The sequence below is a fragment of the Salvelinus alpinus genome, chromosome 28 (assembly GCF_045679555.1).
Source record: "Salvelinus alpinus chromosome 28, SLU_Salpinus.1, whole genome shotgun sequence".
In the NCBI taxonomy this organism is placed as follows: Eukaryota; Metazoa; Chordata; class Actinopteri; order Salmoniformes; family Salmonidae; genus Salvelinus; species Salvelinus alpinus.
Window position 1 is genome coordinate 16,822,505 of NC_092113.1, and position 25,156 is coordinate 16,847,660.

The 25,156-nt window shown below is 44.0% G+C and overlaps 1 protein-coding gene and 1 long non-coding RNA gene across 2 annotated transcripts; one reads left to right on the top strand and one right to left on the bottom strand.

The window, feature by feature from the left end:
• Positions 1-202: 202 nt before the first annotated feature.
• LOC139558036 (serine/threonine-protein kinase SBK1) lies at positions 203-7,964 on the top strand. The gene is made up of 3 exons (XM_071373451.1): positions 203-433; positions 5,673-5,875; positions 6,107-7,964. Exons 1-3 carry the CDS (start codon positions 271-273, stop codon positions 6,770-6,772), a joined length of 1,032 nt encoding a protein of 343 aa, XP_071229552.1. The 5' UTR covers positions 203-270; the 3' UTR covers positions 6,773-7,964.
• Positions 7,965-20,261: 12,297 nt separating this feature from the next.
• Positions 20,262-22,983, bottom strand: LOC139557296 (uncharacterized). Its single transcript, XR_011671362.1, has 4 exons — positions 22,361-22,983; positions 21,694-21,907; positions 21,413-21,590; positions 20,262-21,114 (listed from the first exon to the last, which is right to left on the bottom strand). It is a non-coding gene; the product is annotated as an uncharacterized lncRNA (long non-coding RNA).
• Positions 22,984-25,156: the final 2,173 nt, after the last annotated feature.

A 25,156-nucleotide genomic window follows, 5' to 3' on the forward strand; every position in this document is an offset into this window, starting at 1 on the left:
TAAATGCTCTGTTATTATGGGGCGTTGTGTGTAGATTAATGACGGGAAAAAAACAATTTAGTGCATTTTAGAATGAGGCTGTAATGTAACAAAATGTGGAGAAAGTCAAGGGGTCTGAATTCTTTCCGAATGCACCGTATAGACTGTATACTGTGTTTGCATCCGTGCATCTCCAATAATTGTTTGCTGTGAATTGTGCAGAGGCATTGGATCATTACATTAATTAACCCACGTCTCTCTGACTGTCAGATTTGAGACAGAGAGAGAGAGATGATCGAGCTGGGCCTTGCAGATGGCAGTCTGATTGATGAACTGATGGCGCTGACGGCTCAGAGCCTGAGCCACTTGGAGATCAAAGAGCACTTCAACATTATCAAGGAGATCGGCCGGGGGAAGTATGGCAAGGTTCTGCTGGTCACCCATCGCTGCAGGGGTAAGACGCCAACTCATTGTTTAAAAGGCTGAAATACTAAGGGCTTTCCTTTGGTTCAATGACACAAGAAAATGTTTTATTAATTTCATGTAGCTTGGAAAGTGGCAGAATTTTTTGGTATCAAATTACCCTTAGAATTATTATTATTTTAACATTTTAAAATTTCACATTTATTTAACCAGGTAGGCCAGTTGAGAACAAGTTCTCATTTACAACTGCGACCTGGCCAAGATAAAGCAAAGGAGTGCGACAAAAACAACAACACAGAGTTACACATGGGATAAACAAACGTACAGTCAATAACACAATATAATTTTTTTTTATATACAGTGTGTTTTAATGTAGTAAGATTAAGGAGGTAAGGCAATAAATAGGCCATAGTGGCAAAATAATTCAAATGTAGCATTAACACTGGAGTGATAGATGTGCAGATGGTGATGTGCAAGTAGAGATACTGAGGTGCAAAAGAGCAAAACTAAATAACAATATGGGGATGAGGTAATTGGGGCTATTTACAGATGGGCTGTGTACAGGTGCAGTGATCGGTAAGCTGATGCTTAGAGTTAGTGAGGGAGATATGTCTCCATCTTCAGCGATTTTTGCAATTCGTTCCAGTCATTGGCAGCAGAGAACGGGAAGGAAAGGCGGCCAAAGGAGGAGTTGGCTTTGGGGATGACCAGTGAAATATACTTGCTGGACCGCGTGCTATGGGTGGGTATTGCTATGGTGAGCTGAAATAAGGGAGGCTTTACCTAGCAAAGACTTATATATGACCTGGAGCCAGTGGGTTTGGCGGTGAATATGTAGCGAGGACCAGCCAGAGCATACAGGTCGCAGTGGTGGGTAGTATATGGGTCTTTGGTGACTAAATGGATGGCACTGTGATAGACTACATCTAATTTGCTGAGTAGAGTGTTGGATGCTATTTTGTAAATGACATAGCCGAAGTCAAGGATCGGTAGGATAGCCACGGAAGGAGTGTTGTATGGCATTGACTTGCTTGGGCAAGTTGCTGCGGGGGTGCAGAACAGGTGCTCTTATTCTGCATGGACTTTGTGCTACAGGATGCAAATTCAAATTCCCCAAAGTTTTGGGACACTGTAAAGTCCATGCAGAATAAGAGCACCTCGTCCCTCCTTTCCATAAGCATTTTTCTACGGCTTGCCATGCTTTCCACCTGGCTACCACAACTTTACAGTGTCCCAAAACTTTTGGGAATTTGTGTTATAGGATGCAAATTTCTGTTTGAAAATGCTATCCTTTGCTTTCCTAACTGCCTGTGTATATTGGTTCCTAACTTCCCTGTTGCATTTCACGGGGGCTATTTGAGGCTAATGCAGTACGCCACAGGATGTTTTTGTGCTGGTCAAGGGCAGTCAAGTCTGGAGTGAACTAAGGGCTATATCTGTTCTTAGTTCTACATTTTTTGAATGTAGCATGCTTTTTTAAGATGCTGAGGAAAGCACTTTTAAAGAATAACCAGGCATCCTCTACTGACGGAATGAGGTCAATATCCTTCCAGGGTACCCGGGCCAGGTTGATTAGAAAGGCCTGCTCGCTGAAGTGTTTCAGGGAGTGTTTGACAGTGATGAGGGGTGGTCGTTTGACCGCGGACCCATCACGGACGCAGGCAATGAGGCAGTGATCGCTGAAATCCTGGTTGAAGACAGCAGAGGTGTATTTAGAGGGCAAGTTGGTCAGAATGATATCTATGAGGGTGCTCATGTTTACGGATGTGGGGTTGTACCTGGTAGGTTCCATGATAATTTGTGTGAGATTGAGGGCATCTAAACTCAGCAAAAGAAGAAATGTCCCTTTTTCAGGACCCTGTCTTTCAAAGATAATTCATAAAAATCCAAATAACTTCACAGATCTTCATTGTAAAGGGTTTAAACACTGTTTCACATGCTTGTTCAATGAACCATAAACAATTAATGAACATGCACCTGTGGAACGGTCATTAAGACACTAACAGCTTACAGATGGTAGGCAATTAAGGTCACATTTATGAAAACCTAGGACACTAAAGAGGCCTTTCTACTGACTCTGAAAAACACCAGAAGAAAGATGCTCAGGGTCCCTGCTCATCTGCGTGAACATGCCTTCGGCATGCTGCAAGGAGGCATGAGGACTGAAGATGTGGCCAGGGCAATAAATTGCAATGTCCGTACTGTGAGAAGCCTAAGACAGCGCTACAGGGAGACAGGACGGACAGCTGATCGTTCTCGCAGTGGCAGACCACGTGTAACAACACCTGCACAGGATCGGTACATCCGAACATCACACCTGCGGAACAGGTACAGGATGGCAACAACAACTGCCCGAGTTACACCAGGAACGCACAATCCCTCCATCAATGCTCAGACTGTCCTCAATAGACTGAGAGAGGCTGGACTGAGGGCTTGTAAGCTTGTTGTAAGGCAGGTCCTCCCCAGCTATCACCGGCAACAACAGTGCCTATGGGCACAAACCCACCATCGCTGGACCAGACAGGACTGGCAAAAAGTGCTCTTCACTGACGAGTTGCGTTTTTGTCTCACCAGAGGTGATGGTCGGATTTGCGTTTATTGTCAAAGGAATGAGCGTTACACCGAGGCCTGTACTCTGGAGCGGGATCGATTTAGAGATGGAGGGTCCATCATGGTCTGGGGCGGTGTGTCACAGCATCATCGGACTGAGCTTGTTGTCATTGCAGGCAATCTCAAGGGGAAGACATCCTCCTCCCTCATGTGGTACAATTCCTGCAGGCTCATCCTGACATGACCCTCCAGCATGACAATGCCACCAGCCATACTGCTCGTTCTGTGCGTGATTTCCTGCAATACAGGAATGTCAGTGTTCTGCCATGGCCAGCAAAGAACCCAGATCTCAATCCCATTGAGCACGTCTGGGACCTGTTGGATCGGACGGTGAGGGCTAGAGCCATTCCCCCCAGAAATGTCCAGGAACTTGCAGGTGCCTTGGTGGAAGAGTGGGGTAACATCTCACAGCAAGAACTGGCAAATCTGGTGCAGTCCATGAGGAGGAGATGCAGTGCAGTACTTAATGCAGCTGGTGGCCACACCAGATACTGACTGTTACTTTTGATTATGACCCCCCCCCCCCCTTTGTTCAGGGAAACATTATTCAATTTCTGTTAGTCACATGTCTGTGGAACGTGTTCAGTTTATGTCTCAGTTGTTGAATCTTGCTATGTTCATACAAATATTTACACAAGTTTGCTGCAAATAAACGCAGTTGACAGTGAGAGGACGTTTATTTTTTTGCTGAGTTTATCTTATATTGTAGTACGGCCGGGGTGTTAAGCATATCCCAGTTTAGGTCACCTAACAGTACGAACTCTGAAGATAAATGGGGGCAATCAATTCGCATATGGAGTCCAGGGCACAACTGGGAGCTGAGGAGGGTCTATAGCAAGCGGAAACAGTGACAGACTTATTTCTGGAAAGGTGGATTTTTAAAAGTAGAAGCTCAAACTGTTTGGGCACAGACCTGAGTAGCATGACAGAACTCTGCAGGCTATCTCTGCAGTAGATTGCTACCCCGCCCACTTCGGCAGTTCTATCTTGGAGGAAAATGTTGTAGTTGGGGATGGAAATTTCAGAATTTTTGGTGGCCTTCCTAAGCCAGGATTCAGACACGGCAAGGACATCAGGGTTGGCGGAGTGTGCTAAGGCAGTGAATAAAACAAACTTAGGGAGGAGGCTTCTTATGTTAACTAGCATGAAACCAAGGCTTTTACGATTACAAAAGTCAGCAAATGATAGTGCCTGGGGAATAGGTGTGGTACTGGGGTCTACAGGGCTTGGGTTAACCTCTACATCACCAGAGGAACAGAGGAGGTGTAGGATAATGGTATGGCTAAAGTCTATAAGAACTGGTCGTCTAATGCGTTGGGAACAGAGAATAAAAGGAGCAGATTTCTGGGCGTGGTAGAATACAGTAGATTCAGGGCATGATGTACAGACAAGGGTATGGTAGGATGTGAGTACAGTGGAGGTACACCTAGGCGTTGAGTGACGATGAGAGAGGTTTCGTCAGGTGAGGTCTCAGCGTGTGTGGGGGGTGGGACAACAGAGCTATCTAAGGCAAGGTGATCGGGACTGAGGGCTCTACAGTGAAATAAAACAGTAAGGACTAGCCTAGACAGCAGTAGACAATGCATATTGATTTTAGAGAGAGGCATATTGACATTAGAAAGAGGCATAAAGCAGTCACAGGTGTTGATCGGGAGAGCTAAGACAACAACGGGTAAATGGCGATGAATGGGCAGAGCGGGTCAGTTAGGAACATGCAGGACCTGAGTTTGAGGCTGGGGCCGACAGATAAACAAAATTAGGTACTGTGTTATTGAAACTGTCCAGGGGGCATCAGCTGTGTAGACGAGAGATCATAGGGTCCAAAGAATAGCAATAGATACGCTAGGCGAGTGGGAGACACGGCGCTTAGAAAGCTAGCGGGCCGGGGCAAGAAGATGGGTCTTCGGCGACATTGCAACAGAAAAGCCAGTTGAGACCACATCGGGTGACCATGTCGGCAGACCAGTCGTGATGGATCGGCGGGGCCCCGCGTTGACAACAAAGGGTTTTGTTGAATTAGCTGGTATATGGGCATAGCTCATGGCTAGTTCAAGGCTAACTGGTGCTTGCTTCGGGACAGAGGTGTTAGCTAACAGTAGCCACTCGGTAGCAGCTAGTTAGCTGCGATGATCCGGTTTAATGATCCAGAGCGGCAGGAATCCGGTGATGTGGTAGAGAGAAGCAGTCCGATATGCTCTGGGTTGATATCGCACTGTGCAGACTGGCATGTATTGTCCGAGCTAAAGCTGGCGGTGTCCAAGCTAAAAGGTGAAGACCGCTAGCCGTGTCTAACAAAAACTAGTAGCTAGTTAGCTGGCTAGCTCCTGATGGAGGTTCCAGTTATAAGGAATAAAAATAGCAGATCCGTACCACATTGGGTGAGGCGGGTTGCAGGAAAGTATATTTAGTTCATAGATAGAAAGTGAGATTGAAATGTATACGGGGGAAAAAACGGCTATTTACACACAACACACGACCGACTGCTATGTCATCTTGGAACAGCAAATGTCATAGTGTACTGCCAATACTGGATCTAATGCTGCTGCTAATATCATTTATACCGTCTGCTATCTCTTGTGTTTTCTATTCATAAACATCTCTTATGGTCATAACATTTTGCCAAGTTGTTATAAAACATAACAAATAGGAATGTTTTACAGGAACACCGATGGCTCTTAAAGTGATGCCAAAAGCCTCCACCAAGCTCCAGGGATTCTTACGGGAGTACTGTATATCCTTGCACCTATCCTGCCACCCCTGCATCGTAGGTCTCTTCGGAATCGCCTTTCAATCTAATGAGCACTATGGCTTTGCCCAGGAGCTTGTTATTGGGAGGGACCTTTTTGCCGTCATCCAACCAAAAGTAAGATTGTGTTTGATTTTGATATAGTAAATCTGTGACCTAACATTGATTGAATGTTTTAGAATTCAATCAAGAGGATTGGTGAATATTGTCAATCTATACCCTTTTGAGTGTCCATAAGCGCAATGTACTGTTAAAAATAGTCCAAATGCACTGTACAGTCTTCTAATTCACCTTAGACAAGTCTCAATGACCACAAAGCTCTAACAGTTTCCAATCCTCTGCTCCCAGGTGGGTATCCCAGAGAGTGCAGTGAAGCGCTGCGTCCTGCAGATTGCCAGTGCCCTGGAGTTCATCCACGAGCACGGCCTGGTCCACCGCGACATCAAACCTGAGAACATCCTGCTGCTGGACAGCCACTGCTGCCGGGTAAAGCTGGCTGACTTCGGCCTGGCTCAGACGAGAGGCACTCTGATTCGCTTCATCTCCGGCACGCTGCCCTACATGGCCCCAGAGCTGTGTGCCGTTGCCCTGGAGGAGGGCCAGAAGGAGGTGACAGCGCCCCCGCTCAGCGTGGAGCCCAGCCTGGACACCTGGGCCTTCGGAGTGGTCATCTTTTGCATTCTCACCGGCTACTTCCCCTGGGAGCGCTGCGTGACCTCAGATGACTTCTACCAGGAGTTTGCTGATTGGTGCCAGGCACCCACCGTGGAGGAAGTTCCACCCTTGTGGAAGAGATTCACCCCAGCTGCCATGGAAATGTTCAGCAGGCTGTTGGAGCTCAATGCTAACAACAGATGCACAGTAGGGGAGGTCAGGTCCTATGTGGAAAAGGACTGGTTGATGCCGACGCTAGTGGACACAAACGGACTGCAACCGGAGAATGGCAAGGTCAGTGCCACCTGCTCCACCCCTAGTGTGTGTAGGAGTAGTCCTGTCCACCAGGAGGTGGAGTAAAGGTCTTCAGTGGAACGGTGTCTGAGGTATCTGTGTACACCTCCAGCTCATGGTATCAACTATCCAATTTACAGGGAGCACAAGGTGTGCATTCGACACCACTCTTACAATGCACTGATAGGTAGGGTAACTGAATCATACTCAACGTCAGTCCAGAGAGCCACACAAGGGCTACATCTGAAGTGAAGGGGAAACATTTCTGATAGGATAAGAGTGTACTGTAAAAGCAGCACTATTTGAGTGTGAGTGAGCTCGTACTATTCTGTGTGTATGTACACAATATTGGTAACCTGATAAATTTAGCAATGTTACAAAAGAGTTTGTATCTACTGTAGCATAGGAGCCGCTGATGCTATATTGTGTGTAACTACACAACGTTGGTAACCTGAGAAATATACTGTTACATAGAACTTGTACCTAGCATAGGAGCAGCTATTTTCAGAACAATGCTTTATATTCTGCGTTTTAGAATCTCTCACTGCACAGAAGACAAGCATTAGAATCATTTCATAGAGGGAGAGTGTGCACTGTGCGTTCAAGCTGGCTTAGTGGCAGTGTTCACTTTGGCAGTGCTCAATGTTCTCTCAAATGTTTTTGTAGTGTGTCACACTGTACAGGCTGTTCCGTGAATGAGGCTACCTCAGTTTGTCTATTTCTGTGCATACTCTCATTGTTCATGAATGATCCATATTCAAAAATAGATATACAGAAAATACATTAACTGTATAATGAATGTAATGTAATAGACTGAATATGAAAGGGGTATGGGTAAATATCCAGAGTGTAATTTTTAGATATTCCCTAACTGGCCCCAGTAAATGACTGTCACACTGAAAGCTGTTTCAAGTTTACATTGTTTCATATCAACTTAATTTAAAGCAAAGCCAACAACTTGGGAGCTGCTATATACCAATTAACTCTGTCACCCTAAATAGAAATTGACGTTCCAATCATCCTTTTTTGTGCACTGTAAAAAAAAAAAAAAATGTTTTTACGGTATCTTATTGACAAACAGGTACAGTATGTTACCGTAAATACCGTAAACTACAGTAGTGTACTGTTAAACCAAAGTTTCTTTGAAATTTATGGTAACATACTGTAACTTTCTTTTATTCGAATCAAGTACATAATTATTGTGTATAGGTTGCACGTAAAGTTTTTGACACAGTGTTTGAGTATGCCTTTGGTATGAACAAATAAACATAATCCATCTCTTCTGTCTGCTTCTTTTCATCCACTCTCGAGGGCATATCATATTTCCTTCTTTGAAGCTCCGTCCATAACCTAAGTGATTCATAGTCGCACCTCTCTCCCTCTCCTACCACAACCCTCACTCCTCACTACTCTCCCTCTCCTACCACTCCCTCACCCCTCACCTCTCTCCCTCTCCTACCACAACCCTCACTCCTCACCACTCTCCCTCTCCTACCACTCCCTCACCACTCTCCATCTCCTACCACTACCTCACCTCTCACCACTCTCCCTCTCCTACCACTCCCTCACCACTCTCCCTCTCCTACCACAACCCTCACTCCTCACCACTCTCCCTCTCCTACCACTCCCTCACCCCTCACCACTCTCCATCTCCTACCACTACCTCACCTCTCACCACTCCTCTCCCTCTCCTACCACTCCCTCACCCCTCGCCACTCTCCCTCTCCTACCACTACCTCACCTCTCACCACTCTCTTCCTCTCCTACCACAACCCTCACCCCTCACCTCTCTCCCTCTCCTACCATTCCCTCACCGCTCAACTCTCTCCTCTCTTACCAAATTTAATCAAATAAAATGTTATTTGTCACATGCTTCGTAAACAACAGGTATAGACTAACAGTGAAATGCTTACTTACGGGCCCTTCCCAAAAATGCAAAGAGAAAGAAAATAGAAAAATAATAGAAAAGAAAAACACATAAAAAATAAGAAATACACAATGAGTAAATATAACTTGACTATATACAAGGGGTACCAGTTCCGAGTCGATGTGCAGGGGTATGAGGTAATTGAGGTAGATATGTACATATAACTAGGAATAAAGTGATAGATAATAAACAGTAGGAGCAACATATGTGATGAGTCAATGCAAAAAAGTAGCTATTTGTTAGCTATTTAACTAACTTTATAGTAGTCATGTCTTGAGGGTAGAAGCTGTTCAGGGTCCTGTTGGTTCCAGACTTGGTGCATCGGTACCGCTTGCCGTGCGGTAGCAGAGAGAACAGTCTATGACTTGGGTAGCTGGAGTCTTTGACAATTTTAAGGGCTTTCCTCTGACACCGCCTGGTTTAGAAGACCTGGATGATGTACTGGGCCGTACGCACTAGCCTCTGATGCGCTTTGCGTCGGATGCCAAGCGAGGAACTTAAAGCTCTCGACCCGCTCCACTACTGCCCTGTCGATGAGAATGGGGGCATTCTCGGCCCTCCATTTCCTGTAGTCCAAGATCAGGTCCTTTGTCTTGCTGACTTTGAGGGAGAGGTTGTTGTCCTGGCACCACACTTTCAGGTCTCTGACCTCCTCCCTATAGGCTGTCTCATTATCATTGGTGATCAAGCCTACCACTGTCGTGTGATCTGCAATCTAAAAGAGACATATTTTGGCAATGAGGCCCTTTATCTACTTCCCCAGAGTGCGATGAACTCGTGGATGCCATTTTTATGTCTCTGCATGCAGTTTGAAGGAAGTTGCTAACTAGTACTAGCACAATTGTTAACTAGCATTAGTGAATGACTGGAAGTCTATGGGTATCTGCTAGCATGCTAAAAATGGTATCCATGAGTTCATCTGTTTCTGAGGAAGTAGATGAAGGGCCTCATTGCCAAAATCCTGAAGTATCCCTTTAGTGATAGTGTTGGAGTCATGCGTGGCCACGCAGTCGTGGGTGAACAGGGAGTACAGGAGGGGACTAAGCACGCACCCCTGAGGGGCTCCCATGTTGATGGTCAGCGTAGCAGATTTGTAGTTGCCTACCCTCACCACCTGGGGGTGGCCCCTCAGGAAGTCCAGGATCCAGTTGCAGAGGGAGATGTTCAGTCCCAAGGTCCTTAGCTTAGTGATGAGCTTGGAGGGCACTATGGTGTTGAATGCTGGGGTCAATGAACAGCATTCTCACATACTGTAGGTGTTCCTCTTGTCCAGGTGGGAAAGGGCAGTGTGGAGTGCAATAGAGATCATCTGTGGATCTGTTGGGGGTGGTATGAGAATTGGAGTGAGTCCATGGGGGTCTGGGTTGATGGTGTTGATGCCATTACTAGCCTTTCAAAGCATTTAATGGATACAGATGTGAGTGCTATGGGCTGATAGTCATTTAGACAGGTTACCTTGGCGTTCTTGGGCACAGGGACTATGATGATCTGCTTGAAACATGTAGGTATTACAGACTGGGTCAGGGAGAGGTTGAAAATGTCAGTGAATATACACTTGCCAGCTGGTCAGCGCATGCTCTGAATACGTATCCTGGTAATCCGTTTGGCCTTGTGAATGTTAACCTGTTTAAAGGTCTTATTCACAGGCTATGGAGAGAGTGGTCACACAGTCGCCTGGAACAGCTGGTGCTCTCATGCATGGTTCATTGTTGCTTGCCTAGAAGGTATTAACCTCGTCTGGTAGGCTCGCTTCACTAGTTAGCTCTCGACTGGGTTTCCTTTTGTAATTTGTGATTGCAAGCCTGCCACATCTGACGAGCATCAGAGTAGGATTCGATCTTTGTCCTGTATTGACGCTTTGCCTGTTTGATGGTTCGTAGTGGGATTTTTTATAAGGGTACGGATAAGTGCCTCGCTCCTTGAAAGCGGCAGCTCTAGCCTTTAGCTCAGTGCAGATTTTTCCTGTAATCCATGACTTCTGATTGGGATCTGTACGTACGGTCACTGTGGGGACAAAGTCATCGATGCACTTCTAATCAAGCCAGTGATTGATGTGGTAAACCCCTCAATGCCATCGGATGAATCTCGGAAGATATTTCAGTCTGTGCTAGCGAACTAGTCATGTAGCTTAGCATCCGCTTCATCGGACCACTTCCATATTGAGCATGTCACTTGTACTTCCTGTTTGAGTTTTTGCTTGTAAGCAGGAATCAGGAGGATAGAGTTATGGTCAGATTTGCCAAATGGAGGACGAGGGAGAGCTTTGTATGTGTTTCTGTGTGTGGCGCAAAGGTGAACTAGAGTTTTTTCGCCTCTTGTTGTACAGGTGAAATGCTGGTAGTAATTTGGTCAAATTGATTTCAGTTTCCCTGCATTAAAATCAACGGCCACTAGGAGCGCCGCCTCTGGATGAGCATTTTCTTGTTTGCTTTTGGCTCTATGCAGCTCGTTGAGTGAGTTCTTAGTGCCTGTAAATAGACAGCTACGAAAAATACAGATTAAAACTATCTTGGTAAATATTATGGTCGACAAATATTACAGTTCTTCAGGTTTCGTTAATAGGTAAGTCTCGAATGGAGCTCGTCCAGTTTGTTCTCCAGTGATTGTACGTTCGCCAATAGAATGGAGGGTAGATGCAGTTTATGTACTCGCCGACATAGTTTTGTCAGGGTGCCCGCACGTCAGCCTCTTTTACGGTGCCTTTTTTTTCTGAGTCTCGAGGATTAGGGATTACCCCTTAACCACTCACCTCGCTCCTACCACCTCCTCGCCACTCACCACTCACCCCTCTCCTACCACCCCTTCACCCTCCACTCACCACTCACCCCTCTCCTACCACCCCTTCACTCACCACTCACCCCTCACCTACCACCCCCTCACCACTCGGCCCTCTCCTACCACCCCCTCACCACTCGGCCCTCTCCTACCACCCCTTCACTCACCACTCACCACTCACCCCTCTCCTACCACCCCTTCACTCACCACTCACCCCTCACCTACCACCCCCTCACCACTCGGCTCTCTCCTACCACCCCCTCACCACTCGGCCCTCTCCTACCACCCCCTCGCCACTCACCACTCACCCCTCTCCTACCACCCCTTCACTCACCACTCACCCCTCACCTACCACCCCCTCACCACTCGGCCCTCTCCTACCACCCCCTCACCACTCACCACTCACCCCTCCTACTACCAAGTCACCACTCACCACTCACCCCTCTCCTACCACCCTTTCACTCACCACTCACCCCTCTCCTACCACCCCCTCACCACTCACCACTCACCCCTCTCCTACCACCCCTTCACTCACCACTCACCCCTCACCTACCACCCCCTCACCACTCACCACTCACCCCTCTCCTACCACCCCTTCACTCACCACTCACCCCTCACCTACCACCCCCTCACCATTCACCCCTCTCTTACCACCCCCTCACCACTCACCCCTCTCCTACCACCCCCTCACCACTCACCACTCACCCCTCTCTTACCACCACCTCACCACTTACCCCTCTCCTACCCCCCCACACCACTCACCCCTCTCCTACCACCCCCTCACCACTTACCTCTCTCCTACCCCCCCACACCACTCACCCCTCTCCTACTACCCCCTCACCACTCACCACTCTCTCTCTTACCACCCCCTACCACTCACCACTCTCCCACTCCTGCCCCCCTCTCACCACTCTCCCTCGTCTACCACCCTCTCACCCCTCACTCCTTTACATTGAATAAACCCCTGGCACCTGCTGCAGCTGGCCCTGTACTGACGGACGCCCGGCCTTTGTTAGGTTAAGAGCGGCGGGCGCAAGCACGGCTGTCCCAGGGAGGGAGAATGCGGTGTCCTGTGAGCTGGTGGCAGGAGGTTACTTGGTTACTTGGCCTGCCCTCATGCTTTGCAGCATATTTAGGGTGTTACACTAACCAGGGTCATCTTTCACCAGATCCCAGGGCCCCAGTCACACAGAAACACGGCCAATGTAAACTCACACTGCGGTGCACGCTATGGCATTTGACTCAGTTTTCTTCACACTGAAAAGCCTTTAGATAAATTCAGCCTTCACATTATATTACATTAGTGGGCACATTCAGACCTATGTGCCCTAATCTAAATGTTGATTCTACTATTTTAAAACTCAACAGTTTTGATTTTCCTGCACATTACATAGCAACCTGATAGCAACCCATGTGTCTTCAGAATGTGATTTTCAACCTCGCAATCCAACTGGTACAGTAAGTATATATACAGTGCATTCGGAAAGTATTCAGACCCCTTCCCTTTTCTACATTTTGTTATGTTACAGCCGTATTCTAAAATGGATTAAATAAAATAAAAAAATTAATCAGTCTACACACAATAGCCCATAATGACAATGTGAAAACAGGTTTTTAGACATTTTTACATAAGCATTCAGATCCTCGAAATTGAGCTCAGGTGCATCCAGTTTCCATTGATCATCCTTGAGATGTTTCTACAACTTGATTGGAGTACAACTGTGGTAAATTCAATTGAATGGACATGATTTGGAAAGGCACACACCTGTCTATATATGGTCCCACAGTTGACAGTGCATGTCAGAGCAAAAACCAAGCCATGAGGTTGAAGGAATTTTCCGTAGAGCTCAGAGACAGGATTGTGTCGAGGTACAGATCTGGCGAAGGGTACCAAAGCATTTCTGCAGCATTGAAGGTGGCCTCCATCATTCTTAAATGGAAGAAGTTTGGAACCACCAAGACTCTTCCTAGAGCTGGCCGAGAGACCAAACTGTGTAATCGGGGGAGAAGGGCCTTGGTCAGGGAGGTGACCAAGAACCTGATGGTCATTCTGACAGAGCTCCAGAGTTCCTCTGTGGAGATGGGAGAAACTTCCAGAAGGACAACCATCTCTGCAGCACTCCACCAATCAGGCCTTTATGGTAGAGTGGCCAGACGGAAGCCACTCCTCAGTAAAAGGCACATAACAGCCCGCTTGTAGTTTGCCAAAAGGCACCTAAAGGACTCTTTGGTTCTTTGGCCTGAATGCCAAGCGTCACGTCTGGAGGAAACCTGGCACCATCCCTACGGTGAAGCATGGTGGTGGCAGCATCATGCTTTGGGGGTATTTTTCAGCGGCAGGGACTGGGAGACCAGTCAGAATCGATGGAAAGATGAACAGAGAAAAGTACAGAGAGATCCTTGATGAAAACTTGCTTCAGAGCGCTCAGGACCTCAGACTGGGGTGAAGGTTCACCTTCCCACAGGACAATGACCCTAAGCAAACAGCCAAGACAATGCAGGAGTGGCTTCTGAATGTCCTTGAGTGGCCCAGCCAGAGCCCGGACTTGAACCCGATTGAACATCTCTGGAGAGACTTGAAAATAGCTGTCCAGCAAAGCTCCCCATCCAACCTGACAGAGCTTGAGAGGATCTGCAGAGAAGAATAGGAGAAACTCCCAAAATACAAGTGTGCCAAGCTTGTAGCGTCATACCCAAGAAGAGTCAAGGCTGTAATCACTGCCAAAGGTGCTTCAACAAAGTACTGAGTAAAGTGTCTGAATACTTATGTAAATTGTTTTTTTTTGCTGAAATTTCTTAAAACCTGTTTTTGCTTTGTAATTATGGGGTATTGTGTGTAGATTGATGAGGGGGGGAAACTATTTAACCAATTTTAGAATAAGGCTGTAACGTAACAAAATGTGGAAAAAGTCAAGGGCTCTGAATACTTTCTGAATGCACTGTATATTACATGCAAGAACATGAATCTTTGTGGCAAACAAGTTATTGCGGTGTCACTTCCAGGAAACTACAGAGATGAATCATGTGTTTTAATCAATGACAAGTACCTCAAATAGTATAGGGGTTAATCTGGTATTGATGACACTATGCCCATATATGCGTTCCGATACATTTTATCCAAATGGTTGTCATGTTTGTAGTACTACACAGCATATATAAAACATGTGTGAACAAAAATCATCATGTAAAATGACTGTCCAGCTCATTTATGCTCTATAATAATTGGATTCTAATGGAGACAAGGCGTTGCAAAAATGTAAAGCTTGTTAAGCCAGTCTTTTCCATTTGTCATCTGAACACGACATAACAGTACAAACCATTTGGTCATTCAATACTTTGGCAGATTCCTCAACCATTAGACAACATACAGTGGGGAGAACAAGTATTTGATACACTGCCGATTTTGCAGGTTTTCCTACTTACAAAGCATGTAGAGGTCTGTCATTTTTATCATAGGTACACATCAACTGTGAGAGACGGAATCTAAAACAAAAATCCAGAAAATCACATTGTATGATTTTTAAGTAATTACTTTGCATTTTATTGCGTGACATAAGTATTTGATCACCTACCAACCAGTAAGAATTCCGGCTCTCACAGACCTGTTCGTTTTTCTTTTAGAAGCCCTCCTGTTCTCCACTCATTACCTGTATTAACTGCACCTGTTTGAACTTGTTACCTGTATAAAAGACACCTGTACACACACTCAATCAAAGAGACTCCAATCTCTCCACAATGGCCAAGACCAGAGAGCTGTGTAAGGACATCAGGGATAAAATTGTAGACCTGCACAAGGCTGGGATGGGCTACAGGACAATAGGCAAGCAGCTTGGTGAGAAGGCAACAACTGTTGGCGCAATTATTAGAAAATGGAAGAAGTTGAAGATGACGGTCAACCACCCTCGGTTTGGGGCTCCATGCAAGATCTCACCTCGTGGGGCATCAATGATCATAAGGAAGGTGAGGGATCAGCCCAGAACTACACGGCAGGACCTGGTCAATGACCTGAAGAGAGCTGGGACCACAGTCTCAAAGAAAACCATTAGTAACACACTACGCCGTCATGGATTGAAATCCTGCAGTGCACGCAAGGTCCCCCTGCTCAAGCCAGCGCATGTCCAGGCCCGTCTGAAGTTTGCCAATGACCATCTGGATGATCCAGAGGAGGAATGGGAGAAGGTCATGTGGTCTGATGAGACAAAAATAGAGCTTTTTGGTCTAAACTCCACTCGCCGTGTTTGGAGGAAGAAGAAGGTTGAGTACAACCCCAAGAACACCCTCCCAACCGTGAAGCATGGAGGTGGAAACATAATTCTTTGGGGATGCTTTTCTGCAAAGGGGACAGGACGACTGCACCGTATTGAGGGGAGGATGGATGGGGCCATGTATTGCGAGATCTTGGCCAAAAACCTCCTTCCCTCAGTAAGAGCATTGAAGATGGGTCGTGGCTGGATCTTCCAGCATGACAACGACCCGAAACACACAGCCAGGGCAACTAAGGAGTGGCTCCGTAAGAAGCATCTCAAGGTCCTGGAGTGGCCTAGCCAGTCTCCAGACCTGAACCCAATAGAAAATCTTTGGAGGGAGCTGAACGTCCGTATTGCCCAGCGACAGCCCCGAAACCTGAAGGATCTGGAGAAGGTATGTATGGAGGAGTGGGCCAAAATCCCTGCTGCAGTGTGTGCAAACCTGGTCAATAACTACATGAAACGTATGATCTTTGTAATTGCAAACAAAGGTTTCTGTACCAAATATTAAGTTCTGCTTTTCTGATGTATCAAATACTTATGTCATGCAATAAAATGCAAATGAATTACTTAAAAATCATACAATGTGATTTTCTGGATTTTTGTTTTAGATTCCGTCTCTCACAGTTGAAGTGTACCTATGATAAAGATTACAGACCTCTACATGCTTTGTAAGTAGGAAAACCTGCAAAATCGGCAGTGTATCAAATACTTGTTCTCCCCACTGTATATCAACTTACTTTACAGCATGCCACTGATCAATGATTGAACCAAGCAAAAGTTGTAATAGGCAGCAAATGAGGAGTCTTGTCAGGGATATAGTGTAGACATTACTGTAAGTAAGTAGCCTTGCTCGAGCCTTGGCTTGTGTGAGCTGGAACGGTTCATGGGAGCAGGAGCCTATCTCCTGTTTCTGTAGCGCGAGGCAGTTTGATGTAGAAGCACAAACCCTGAACAGAACGCTAGTCTATGCATGGCCCCAATTCATTTTCTTACTGTAATACTTAATACATTGATATCTGAATACCCATCACTAAAACATGCATATATTCTTAATTAGTTAGTAAACAGTATCTCCTATGATGCCTGGCAACCATTTTTTATTATTATTACTTTAATGTCATTATCAAGCTCATATGTGAATATGGTAGAAGTCTGTCTGTCATATGATTTGTTACTGCCATGTGTGTGGAAACAAAGGAGAGCTTGCATTAAGATGTCATGTGTTGCCCATTGGAATTACATCATTATCCAGGGTACCACTGAGCATTCAGTCCAACAGATGCTTTAGATGTACAGTAACACCAGCAGGCCAAGATAGGGAAGATAGGGCCATATTAATGGAACCATCCACTGGGGAGCAATACCTATTAATACATCTCCGCTGTTATGGAAAAACACCACAACTGGGCCTTTCTCACAGCTACAGGCTGCCCCATTACAGCAATCAAAAGGCACGTGTGTGATGAGGTCAAGAAACATTGGGATTTCACAGCAGTTCGCTCCACCAACCTCGATCCACGGCAAACAAAGCTGTCTGTTGAAACCACAGCAAATGGCCATGGCAGGCTAGTGATGTCAGAGCTGTTGTTTTGAATATCTAGTAGATGAGGTTATGAACATGTGTCCAAGGTTCCAAGGTTAGGTGGTTGACAGTGCCGCAGTCAGTTCTAGAAATGTAAAGTAAAAATATGAATTGTAATCAAATTCAGGAAAATAAATTGTTTTATAATAGCTTTATTCATAAGTTGAATTATTCAATTCACTCTTGTTATTCAATTGCCTTCCAGACTCTAAATTTACTCTAATCCCCCCCAAAAGTTTTATAGAACACACTGTTGATGTTAGAGCCGTCAGAATTACTATTTACTATCAACAAGATAGTGATAAACCATTTTATCATGACTATGGCCTCAGTGCTGTTAGACAAAGCATTCAATGTAAAGAGATACCCTGCAAACGGTTGATATCTTTAAGAGCATGATTATGCAATCAAAAAAGTCCAATTGAGATCCATGCCAAGATACATAGGTAACAGGGATTGCTGTAAGATAAATTCCTCTTTGTATTATGGAGACAAAATCAAACCCAGAGTGAACATTTTATCCCCTCTCTTAAATATTGGTATGTACTCTGTTCTATTTATGTCTCCATCCCTGCAGCCTTTTGAATCCTGCATCCCTACCCTTACAAGAGCCCCCTAGTAGAGTGGCAGGCTGGGTGTGAGGTTTACATATAACACTCGGACCACAACTTACAAATTAGTCCCGCTGGGTATATCCTCAGTCCTGGGAACGCAATTGGCCCTGAATAACTCCTGGCAACACATAAAGCTCTCTGAAGGTTGACATTCATGGTCACGGGATGCTGCTGTACTGTATGTTCCTCCCATGAAGGGACATTATATCAGTCTTCTCATAAGAAACAGAATATTTGGTCATGGAAATATTTTTTGTTGGTGTCACATAATTATTTTAGTTTGCCTGAGAGAATGTGATGTGATGGTAAATGGCTTTTATGCTGAATATCAAACTATAGACGTTTAAAAACATACAGTTTAATACACAACACAAAAGCAATCTCCTGTGTCTCGAGCAACTGATCCTGTTTGCAGTCAGTCTAACACAGATTAATTTATTGTTATTTTTCACAGTATTGTTAATTTGTATTTATTTCATTTTTTTTACCTTTATTTAACTAGACAAGTCAGTTAAGAACAAATTCTTATTTACAATTATGGCCTACATTGGCAAAACAGATGACGCTGGGCCAATTTTGCGCCGCCCTATGGGACTCCCAATCACAGCCGGTTGTGACACAGCCTGGATTCAAACCAAGGTGTCTGTAGTGACACCTCTAGCACTGAGATACAGTGCCTTAGACCGCTGTGCCACTTAGGAGCTCTCGGGAGCCCTGGTTAAAGGTCCAATGCAGCCGTTTTTATCTCAATATAAAATCATTTCTGGTTAACAATGAATTACCTTACTGTGATTGTTTTCATTTAAGAGAGTCTAAAAGAAGCAAACATTGCTTCTTAGCAAAGAGCAATTTCTCAAGCTAAATTTTGCTCGGACTGCCTGGGAGTGGTCTGAGTGGGGAGGGGGAAACTGAAAACTAGTTGTTATTGGCAGAGGGGTTGGGAATTCTATGTCATTTAAGTGATAATGATAGAGAAGCCGGTGTTTTGAAGATAGATTGGCACGGGTGTTGTTAGGGCTGAGAAAAAAATATATATTTTTATTAAAAACTATATTTTGATCAATTTATTCATACTATTTCCACCTGCCACAAGATATAGTCCCGACACAAATCTAGGGTTGCTACCCAAGCCAGCTGGTCGTTTGTTCTATCGGTTCTGTTGCCATGATGGCTGGCAAAGTTCTCATCCCTTCTTTGCTAGCTAGCCAACTTTGGCTAACACAGTCACATCAAACAGTGCAGCCAGAATAACAGCAAAGTAGCTGCATTTGCGTTTGTTTAAGCTGTTTTCTAGTGATTGTTTTGGGACACATCCATAACAATAAGCTAATGATGTGCGATTTCACCTGGCATAGAACATTTGCCCTCTCGTCAGGACACTGTTGTTCAGAAGAGATAGCCAACTACACAGCTAACACAATCACTACAAGCTGAAGTTGGAATGACAGCAAACTAGCTTCATTTTGTGTTTTTCTATTGAAATTTCTTTGTAAATATCCATAAAAATGATGCTGATTCATGATTTCGACTGGCTGAGAAAAGCTGCCAGCCTGTCTGTCTCTCATTCCGACTCCTGACACATTCATTACCACATAGGACAGCTGGAGATTGGATTTCAATCAAAGTTGCAAATGTCCTAGAGACAGCAAAGTTATTACTGTTATGCTGTTGAAAACCAAATGCTAGTCTAAAAGAAATGGGAGAAAAGGTCTTAAAGCTTTTCATAGTGTAGATCAAGTTTATAAATTGCCTGGCTGAGCTGATGAGACAATGGATTGCTCAGTCAGATGGAACAGAGTAAATAGGCATTTCAACATCATAGATTTAGCCGGTGGTAACTTGTGGAATAGACACAGGCTGGAATGCGGTTTTAACCAATCAGCATCCAGGATTAGACCCACCCGTTGTGTAATGATGTCACCATGCTGGCCACAACTCCATTCCACCACACCAAAACAGGCAGAAATTTCAGGCAGCTCTTACACTAAAAGGGCATTATCATAATTTTCACAATTTCACAGTATTGCTCCAAACTCATAGTGTGAAAATATATATAAAACACAGGAAAATCACATTTTTGATTGCACTGCACTGCATACTGTATGTGCATAGACAGTGTAACCTTCACTATTTTTACTTGTCTAAAATGTAATATTGTTAGGCATTGTAAACCTTCAAAATATGCAGATCAGTATTTAAAAAAATATTACCATCATTTGAATCATTTCACAATGTAAAATGTTATATTAACACGACAGCATCAATAAAGCCAATAATTTTGTCTCCTTACAAAAAACATTACTGATAGCACAGTACGTTATTAAAGCAGTATATTTTCATTTTCTTCAATTGCGAATTACTTAATAAAGAAAATCTGACACTGTACATAAAATAATCATTGGAAGTATTCTTAATTGTAATTAATTTTATACCTCTCATCATCAATTTTGTTTCATTTTTCACATTTAAGTTAGTTTTCTAATTTACACTGATTGTTTTCCCCACTATTGACAATATTCTTAAAATTCCAAACACCAAATCTCAAACATGATTTCATAGAGAAAACAACACTAAACAAACATATTTAAACAAATAAAATACATAGCTATGAGATAAACCCTGTGAACTACTACTTTCATATTTTATAAACCTTAAAATCTAATCAATTCAAAAGGTAAAAAATCTAACATTGAAATTATTATTGTGTAAAATCTGAATAAGAACTTTCATATACACATAAATACTGAGAAGTTGAAGAGGAGAATAAAACAACATTATTTCATTGCACAATGTTATTGCAATTACAAATAAAAATGTTTCAAATTTTGCATTTATAAATGGTAAAAGTAGTAAAAAAAAATCACGATAAAAGTAATTGAAAAACAGCTGTTGGCTATGAGCTTTGACGCATAAAAAGCAATTAAGACTTTTCACATGCTGTTCTTTATGGAAGGAACTACCACATAGCAAGATCATGTTTCATTAATACATGTGTTGTTGTAAGATAGACACCATTGATTCTGTTCTGTGTCAGTCAGTTCTGCTTTACAGGCCATGGCACAACAAACTAATCAAAACATGTCAAATGAATCAAAACATTTGAAACAAATCAAATGTTAGAGACAAAAAAGAGTCAAGTAATTCTAATAATTGTGTCTTCATATATGAAAAAGAAACAGCAATATTATAAGTGGACCGATGAAGAGGGAACGTGAGGTTCTTATGCAGATATCCTGATTTTTGACGCCAACTTTGGGATCCTAAAAAGAGATGTCACAAGACATTTGAAATGGCAAGTTTAATGAATACAAAATATTCGAAAGAATTTTATGCGATAACATGTCTTCTCTATTTTGTAAAAATGTATAAACCATACCGTACTAATTTTACATGACATGAAAAAAGTACCAAATTGCTAGGTAATTACTATATACGAAAAACGTGTATTTCTCAAATGCATGAGAACGATGCAAAGCGCCAATGTAAAAACATAATCAAAACACCCCCTCTCATACTTCTGTTTGACAACAGATCATGTCAAGCCGCCATGTTGCTCACCCCTCTCCATTAGGCTCCAGGTCACCCTCCTCATCAGCATGGACATACAGCTCCTTGGGTTTGGGTCTCTCAATGACTTATGCAACCTCCTCTCTGGTCTCCTCAGCTGGCGTGGTCATCGACATCACATCCTCGTAGCTCTCCTGTGGATCTTCCTCCACCTCGTAGGTAACATGTCCTGCAAAACATTTAGTTCAGAGCAGCACATAAAGAAACAACACATTAATGTATGTACTGTATATACACTGTATGTATGAAACTGAGCTGGGACTTTATCTTACTGTGGTTAGCAGCAGCTCCTGCTCCTGCTCCTGCTCCTGCTCCTGCTCCTGCTCCTGCTCCTGCTCCTGCCCCTGGGCTTCAGGCTACTGGTTCCATATCTTCCACTGGTTAAGGTTTGAGCTGGGATGCTCTCCTCCTCAGCAATGTCATCGTAGGACAGGGAAGACACACGACATCGCTGGCAATTGTCCTTGTCTCCACCACTCTCTGATCCTGTTGGACCGACGATACAGAGAACGATGTGATGGTACAGTACAGCAAGACTGCCCTGCATAGTGGCCGGGCTGGTCTAGCAGTAATGCCGCAGCCTCCATCACACGTCTATGGTGTCAGCATGAGTTTGAATCCAGCCTACTACCTTTTGACACAACTTCTCTTTATCTTTCCCCACTGTCATCCACTATCTGTTCAATTAAGTCTGAAAATACCTTTAAAAAAAGTGCACTGCACCGACAATTCTTCACTTCTTATCATTACTATAGTAATCCTTTCTGTCATCTATCTATATTTTGACAGGGAACTCTCTCTGCTACACTAAGCAGTGGATATAAATACTTTATCATGTTTAATTGATATATATCGAGTTTTCTTAATAAAAATGTTGATCATTTAATGGTTGACATGCATGTTTGTGGTGTTGTTTTAACAAAAAAGGATTGCACTCACTATGTTTATTCAAGTCTCTCATTTCCGTTGGTCTGAACATTTCATTTCCATTGGTCTCAACATCCTCATAGTCTTCACTCTCAAAAGCAAACTCTTTTCTCACTGAGAATCTTGCTGGATCCAAAATATGACTCTAATCAAGACCTTCTCAGTGTCTCTCGAATGCACACATATTACGAAAACATGAGTTTTTGTTTTCACATATTACGTAACATTTCATTCAATGCCACAGGATGCTACTATTGCTGTCAAAGTGTTCACTGACTGCCCTCTGGTGGCGGCTCAATTGTACAGACGCATGTGTCATGTGTTTAGGATCTACAGGGTATACCACTTTAGGGTAATTTCATATTTTATTTACATAAAACGCTGTTGCGACATAGACACAGATAATTGCAAGTGTTTACAAAAGTGTCCTTCGATTTGGCTATTGTACTTTAGTGAATTAAGTCCCTACAGTATTATTTGTAGGTGTTGAAATGACATAAGTGCAGTTACACTTGACCCTGTTTACAAAGTGTCCTCGCAGTAAGAGAAAGAGAGCAACAACCATGAACTGAAATGAACAGAGACAACGCCCCAAGGGACAGACAAACAATCAAGTTGATGTGATGGGGATCTGAGCAATGGGCTGTTTGACTAGATAACCGGCAATCATATTCAATTATTGGGGAGAAATACACTATATATACAAAAGTATGTGGATTAGTGGATTTGGCTATTTCAGTCACACCCGTTGCTGACAGGTGTACAAAATTGAGCACACGGCCATGCAATCTCCCTAGACAAACATTGGCAGTAGAATTGCCTTATCAAAGAGCTCAGTGACTTTCAACGTGGCACCGTCATAGGATGCCACCTTTCCAACAGGTCAGTTTGTCACATTTCTGCCCTGCTAGAGCTGCCCCGTTCAACTGTAAGTGCTGTTATTGTGAAGTGGAAACATCTAGGAGCAACAATGGCTCAGCCTCGAAGTGGTAGGTCACACAAGCTCACAGAACGGGACCACCTAGTGCTGAAGCGTGTAACGCGTAAAAATCGTCTGTCCTCGGATGCAACACACACTATCGAGTTCCAAACTGCCTCTGGAAGCAATGTCAGCACAATAACTATTCCTCAGGAGTTTCATAAAATGGGTTTCCATGGCAGAGCAGCCGCACACAAGCCTAAGATCACCATGCGTAATGCCAAGCGTTGGCTGAAGTGGTGTAAAGCTCGCCACCATTGGACTCTGGAGCAGTGGAAACGTGTTCTCTGGAGTGATGAATTATGCTTCACCATCTGGCAGTCCAACAGACAAATCCAGGTTTGATGGATGCCAGGAGGACGCTACCTGCCTGAATGCATAATGCCAACTGTAAAGTTTGGTGGAGGAGGTATATTGGTCTGGGGCTGTTTTTCATGGTTCAGGCTAGTTCCAGTGAAGGGAAATCTTAACACTCTATGGACACTGTGTTAACAAACCTCCAAAAAAGCTTCAATGCCATACAACACTCCTTCCGTGGCCTCTAACTGCTCTTAAACGCTAGTAAAACTAAATGCATGCTCTTCAACCAATCGCTGACCGCACCCGCCTGCCCGACTAGCATCACTACTCTGGATGGTTCTGACTTAGAATATGTGGACAACTACAAATACCTAGGTGTCTGGATAGACTGTAAACTCTCCTTTCAGGCTCGTATTAAGCATCTCCAATCCAAAATTAAATCTAGAATCGGCTTCCTATTTCGCAAAACAAAGCCTCCTTCACTCACGCTGCCAAACATACCCATACATACCCATACCCATACCCATCTATCTTTCCAATGTTAATTTGCTAAATTGTAATTACTTCACTACTATAGCCTATTTATTGCCTTACCTCCTTACTCCATTTGCACACACTGTATATAGATGTTTCTATTGTGTTATTGACTGCACTTTTGTTTATCCCACGTGTAACTCTGTGTTGTTGTTTTTTGTCGCACTGCTTTGCTTTATCTTGGCCAGGTCGCAGTTGTAAATGAGAACTTGTTCTCAACTGGCCTACATGGTTAAATAAAGGTGAAATAAAAATAAAATACAGCATATAATGACATTGTAGACGATTCTGTGCTTCCAACTTTGTGGCAACATTTGGAGAAGGCCATTTCCTGTTTCAGCATGACAATGCCTCCGTGCATAAAGGTCCATACAGAAATGGTTTGTCGAGATCAACCCTATCGAACACCTTTGGGATGATTTGGAACGCCGACTGTGAGACAGGCCTAATTGCCCAACATCAGTGCCCGACTAATGCTTTTGTGGCTGAGTTGGAAGCAAGTCCCTGCAGCAATGTTCCAACATCTTGTGGAAAGCCTTCCCAGAAGTGGAAGCCGTTATAGCAGCAAAGGGGGGACCAACTCCATATTAATGCCCATGTTTGACTAGCAGGTGTCCACATACTTTTGGTCATGTAGTGTATTATAAGACATAGACAGTACACTATTTAAAGTCCGTAGAAAGATTTCAGAAAGATGACAAAAGCATTTCTGCCAAGTGAGAGATACCTATTGCTTTTCAATAGCTCGATAGAGCCCCACAGTCAGCAACATATCTGAAAACAAGGTTACCTCACACATCCAGCTATAGCTACTTATAACATGAAACATTGGAAATGAGTACTTTGAACAACTACAGTACCTTCACAATAGATTTCACCAGGTTTGGGCTTTCCACACGTCTTCTGGTGGACACAGTGATGTAAGACATTATCAGCAGTGCATTCGGGAGCTGTCTTTGGTACGCCTTCTTTTCATCAGGCTGTTCAATCTGATC